This window comes from Monodon monoceros, unplaced genomic scaffold (assembly GCF_005190385.1).
Source record: "Monodon monoceros isolate NGI ecotype Baffin Bay Population unplaced genomic scaffold, NGI_Narwhal_1 Super_Scaffold_5, whole genome shotgun sequence".
Taxonomy (NCBI): Eukaryota; Metazoa; Chordata; class Mammalia; order Artiodactyla; family Monodontidae; genus Monodon; species Monodon monoceros.
Genome location: NW_021703782.1, coordinates 111,502,430 through 111,507,859, shown reverse-complemented (window position 1 = coordinate 111,507,859; position 5,430 = coordinate 111,502,430). Strand labels below are relative to the sequence as shown.

The window sequence follows — 5,430 nt, the reverse complement described above, 5'->3', positions numbered from 1 at the left end:
CTCGCCAGCGCCCCCTCCCCGGGCTGGGCCTGGGGGTGCAGGACGGCTCCTCCTCGGGAGAGGGACCCCACCCGCCTCTCCCCTCAGGTGGAGCGTCTGTCACCGGTGCCCGCTTCTGGGGCCTCCACCTTGGCCCTCGGCCCTGCCCAGAGGGAGCAGAAGGAGGTCAGCATGCGAGTGAGGCCAGGACACAGGAAACGACCTCCCCAAAGGCCACCCCTCGAGAGTGGGCACGCGGCCAGCGGCTCTGCAGTTGCCAGGAGAGACCCCAGCTTCCAGCCATTCCCGCAGGGGGACCCCAGGGCCTGATGGGGGAGCCCGGGCCCCACCAAGACCCCCACCCTGTGCACGTGCCCAGGATGTGGGGCAGGGGGGTTACGTTACCTCCAGGGCGCCGGCAGGAGCTCACCTAGACGCGGCACTGCTCTGTGGGGGAGGGAGAGCCGTGCGGGAGGGTCAGGACGGGACTGGACGCCCCTGGGGATAGAGGGGCCTGGCAGGGGGTGGGGAGGGGGCCCACCTCGGGGATGCTGCCCCCTCACCCCCTTCCTCCCGGCAGCCCTGGGGAGAATGGGGGTCCAGTAAGGGGGGAAGATGTTCCCCTGATTCTCACCCTGGGCAGGGCTAAGTTCACCCTTCCTCTGGCTCAGGTCCAGGTTGATCCGCATGTGCTCGGGCAGAGACTCCAGGACTCTTTGGAATTTCTCCAAGACCTCGTTGTCCACTTGCAGGGTCCTGGCTGTGGGGGAGGGGTCAGTCCCTGGCGGCACCCCCGCTCCCCCCCCCACCTGAGAGCTCGGGAACCCTGAGCCCCCCCCCGCCCCCCCGCCAGGAGCGAGCACAGGAAGGAGGCACTGATGCGCTGGGGTCTGTAGAGCTTGGTCTAGCCCTGCTTCCCAGGGTGGTCTGCAGGGCCCCGCCCCCTGCCCTCCAGGGCCCCGCCTCCTGCCCTCCCCCCCTCGGCCCATCCCCCTCCTCCTCCTCCCAGGGCAGCGCTGGGGGTCTGCACGGTCACAGAGGAGAGGCACCCCCCTCGCCCCTATCCTGGTCTCCCCCAGTCCCCCTGGGCTGACTGGCTTGACCAGGAGCCTCCACTGCCCGCCATGGCCACCTTGGGAGCATCGCCCGTATATTTACTTTGGTCAGAAAATCTCCCCTTAAAGCTGGTTGCATAACTGAAAGTGCTCTGAAGTCGTTAAGAATCTCCTCCTATAAGACTGTTGATGAATATTAGCCACTTGTACCAGCTGGTCGGTGAGGCCCCTCCACGTAGGGAGAAACCCCCGAGCCTCCTGCGTCAGTCCCGCTGGCCTGTCCCGGACCTTGTCCCAAGCATCTCCTGCCCTGCACGTCACCCCACATCTGGCCGCCAGTGTCGGGCGCCACGGCTGGGACCTTTGCTAGCATGACCTGTAGGGGCCAGCGAGGCAGCCCCTCTCCCCTTCCTCCCACCAGGGGCCAGGAAGGTGCGGGGGAGTCTTGAGCGTCCCTTATTCACAGCTTGACCAAAGGCCACGTCTCTGACGAGGAGTGGCCCCTCCGGACACGCCCCATGGGGTCAGCCACGTACACAGGCACTGGCACATGGCGCCGTGCTCATCGGTGGGAGTGGGGGCCTCCATGCAGAAGATCATGTAGGTGGTGTAGTCTGTGTCCAGCACGGAAATCTTTCTTTCCCCGTGATCTGGAAAAGGGGCCGAAATGGAGCCTGAAATCTTGTCTGAGTCCCTCCACCATGTCCGTCGGGGCACCCGGATCATCGCCTGGGAGCGCTCTTTCCCCCGGCGACCACCGGGCTCAGAATATCCGCTCCCGGACACCGAGGGGACGCCCTCCCTACTGGGTGCCAGAAGCCCACCACCAGCAGCACAAGTTTTATGGACCCCCAGTGGGGACTCTCCGAGCCGCACCGTCTGGGCGAGACCATCCCGTCCGCACTCAGGCCGAGACTGGAAACAGCTCTTAAATGTTGATGCTACAGTGAAGCCACTCTCCATGCCTACTGCCCGCTTGGCCAAACTCTGCTCCCCTATGTCCTGGACATGGCATTAATTCAGTCACTTATTCATCCACACCCCCAGGCACTAAATCCCAGGTAGCCCCCCTCGATAGGGCAGGCTCCCAGGTCTGTGAGCGATCAAAAAGATGCCAGGATTGGAGCCCCACTGGAGTCTGGGGTTATACGTGGACACCAAAGAGTGGAAGAAAGAAGGGACAATATTTCAAGAGGAAGGGCAGCGATGCCTCTGTCCTTCAGGGGGGAGAATGTGGAGACCCCGCACCCTCGGGGTCCTTGTCCTGGCTGGATTTGGAGCAACATGATGGCGATGGAGGGAAGGCTCTTTGGAGAGTCCTGCCGATTTCCCAGGTAGACCTGAGGCCCTGCAGGTGAGGAATGAGAACCTCGGGCGTGGGGCTAGGTGGCTCCCCACCCCCATCTGCTGCTGGGCCCACAGCTTCTGGGGATGAGACTGTCCCCACCCCACCCACTGCCTCTCAGAAAGAGGACGTGACAAAAAACAGATTGTGGATTGGAGACGGGGCTGGTGGGCCCTGGGGGTGGGGCTGGATCTGGGGGCCCAGGGATGTGTCCCAGGGAGGCTGCCAGGGCTGGGGTGAGGGGGGTGAGGCCTGGAATATTCCAGAAGCAGGTTCCAGGTTGGAGAGGCAAATGCACAGTGTGCCTGCCCACAGGTCTGGTTTGTTTGGATATTTTTAAGGAGCCCCCGAGAAACGTGTGCCCGCCCTAACCCACCCCCGGGGGCACAGGACACATACCCACTTCCTTCCATCTACACCAAGCAGGGGGTGCAGAAGGGGCAGGAAAGCATGGGGATCCCAGGCCTTGTCCCCCTGAGAGTACCTTCCGCAGGGTGGGAGAAGCAGGGCCTGGTGCACAGGACGAGGCCACACACTCAAGCCCGACTCCTGCTGCCCAGATGGCGGGATGGCGAGCGTCTCAGAGCATCAGGGCGATGCCCCGCATGTGCTGGGGTTACCCCAAGGGAGCGCGGGGCCCGGGCTGGGGGCACTCACCGTCGACCTTGAATACAGCAGGGTCCTCGGTCTTCTGAGCCAGGATGGTCTTCTCAACGCACTTTTGGTTCTCCCTGAAAAGCCAGATGGTGGTGGGGGTCATTCACAAACCCTGCAGAGGGACAGGAGCTGCGCTCCGGGAAGTGTCCTCAGGGCAGGAGGACACCTGGGCCGCCCAAAGCACCGTCAGTCACCAGGTGCTGGCCTGAGTGGGAGCGGCCCTCCTTGGACCCAAGCGGGTGACTCAGGAAGTCGACAATGGGGCAGACAGAGTCAGCCAGGAACCCCACAGGAGAGCTGGCTGGTGGCCGAAGGCATGTGGCAGCTCAGAACTGACCCTGTGTGCATGGGGCTTTGGACACAGTGTTTCCAAGAATACCGATCTCATCATGGCTCAGCATTCGCCGACGCCCCGGCTCCCGACTCTGGGGGCAGGTGGGGCTCATGGTGGAAACTGCCCAGGCCCTGAGGACCCAAGCCTGAAGCTGCCCAGTGGTCTCCACACAGGCCTCTCCCCACACTGACCCTGGGGCCGCTCTGTGTAGCCGCCCCTTGCCCCACAGCCCCTGGGCGGGGCTCCAAGGGCACCAAGAACCTCCAAGCCCTGTTTCCCTGTCCCTGGGGCCCCGGCCCCACCCACAGTGCAGCTGGGGCCCACCTGGAGCCCTGCCCGCAGCCCACCAGTCCTGGAGCTGCCCCCGCTGGCCCGCAGCACCGGGGAAGGGGTGGTGCCTTGTCACGGGGGGCGGAGCACACCCACCATTTCTTCAGGATGATCTCCAGGTCGCCCTGGGGGGTGGGCCTCAGTTCCTCCACGTTCACTCTCAGGGGGCCGCTCTCGGCGTCCAGGAGGGAGATGTCGCTGGCCGCCATGGCCACGGAGTGCCACGTCCCCGCCACCTGGGGAGGGATCTTGAGCTGCACTCCGGGAAGGGGACCCTAGCCCCACAGTGGGTTCTCAGTCCCGCCTCAACTGGGCCACGCCAAGTCTCCTATGTGCCCAGGTTTCTCAGGAAGCATGACGCGCTAGGGTTCCAGGTGCACTTGGGGATCACCAGCTCTGTGATGACACCTGAGTGGGGAGTTCTTGCATATTTGGAACAACCCCCGTCTCTACCGAACCCCCAGTGCAGTCCTAAGTCAGCCCCCATCCAGGTGTGGCAACTTAGAGGACGACTCCACCCCGGGAGGGAGAGGGAAACAGGAGCGTCTGGGAACCAAGTGGCTGGAGAGAGACAAGTCCCTCCAACATCTGGGGGATGAAGTGGTCCCCCAGTGCTATGGCCTCATTTTGACCCGTGTTAGACTTCTGCGGTCCAGGCTTTCCTGTGCCCTCTCAGCCCCTGACCCCAGCCCCTGGGGCCCACCCCCATACCTCTCTTATGTCCAGACCCTCCACTTTATTGGGAATGTGGACAGCCTGGGCGCCACACACGAGGGCCAAGCCCAGGGCGAGCAGGAGACTCTTCATGGCTGCAGCCGTGGTTGCACTTCTGAGCTCTGGAGAGAAGGGAAGTCCGAGGCAGAGGGCTTGGGGCCTTATATAGGAGGAGGCCATGCGGTTCCCCGAATGCCCTGTGACTCATCCTTGGGGCCACGAAGACACTATCTTCCAGGACAGCCTGAGGCCTGCTTTCTGTGACAGTGTCACTGACTTCCATCCGAGGCCAAGCAGGAAGGTGCCCTGTGTCCCTGGGCCTGGACGGTTCCTGCTTGGCCCCAGGCAGGAAGGGTCTAGGGTGTGGGTCCAGGCTGGCTGCCAGCGTCAGGAACACTTCCTGGGTCGGGCTCTTGGACAAGGACAGGTCAGAACCAGCACTGAGGACAGCTGTGTCCTGGAGGGAGGGCCCGTGGGTCGGCCGGGGTCTGGAGACCCCCATGCCAGCCATGACCCAGGGACATGCGCCAGGGGGTGGCCCTCTGCCCCACACCGGGGGCTCATATCACCACACTACTGATGGGTCCCCTGCACAAGCTGTCCCCGTGTGTGTGCACCCAGTTCACACAACCACCTGAGTGTGCACACCCTGGGCTGCCATGTGCTCCATGAGGGGGCGGCACAAGGACCCCCACCACCATCTTGCTCCCTTGTCGTCATCTGTGGGACGGGCCGGGGTGCCCACATGGCTCTGGTACAACCCCCGCGGCCCTTGTTCCCCTTCCCAGTGCCACCCCCTCAGGCTGGCTCTAGGTGTCCCAAGCATGGGCAGCTGCCTCCTTCACCCCCCGAGCCTGTCCAGGATCCAGCCCTGCTTCCATCTCTTCTGCTATGATTGGGACCTCTAGGAGTCTGCAGCCCCATCTTTGGGCAAGGCCTGTCTCAGGATCGCTGGAGCAGGTGTACACTGCCCCCAGGTGAGAGTCAGCCCCGAGAGGCAAGAAGCAGAGACTAAG

The 5,430-nt window shown here is 63.7% G+C and overlaps 1 protein-coding gene across 1 annotated transcript; it reads right to left on the bottom strand.

Annotated features, from left to right (window-relative positions):
* Positions 1 to 409: 409 nt before the first annotated feature.
* LOC114884509 (beta-lactoglobulin-2-like) lies at positions 410 to 4,507 on the bottom strand. Its single transcript, XM_029203497.1, has 6 exons — positions 4,412 to 4,507; positions 3,797 to 3,936; positions 3,037 to 3,110; positions 1,571 to 1,684; positions 614 to 739; positions 410 to 426 (listed from the first exon to the last, which is right to left on the bottom strand). Exons 1-6 carry the CDS (start codon positions 4,505 to 4,507, stop codon positions 410 to 412), a joined length of 567 nt encoding a protein of 188 aa, XP_029059330.1.
* Between the last annotated feature and the right edge of the window lie 923 nt (positions 4,508 to 5,430).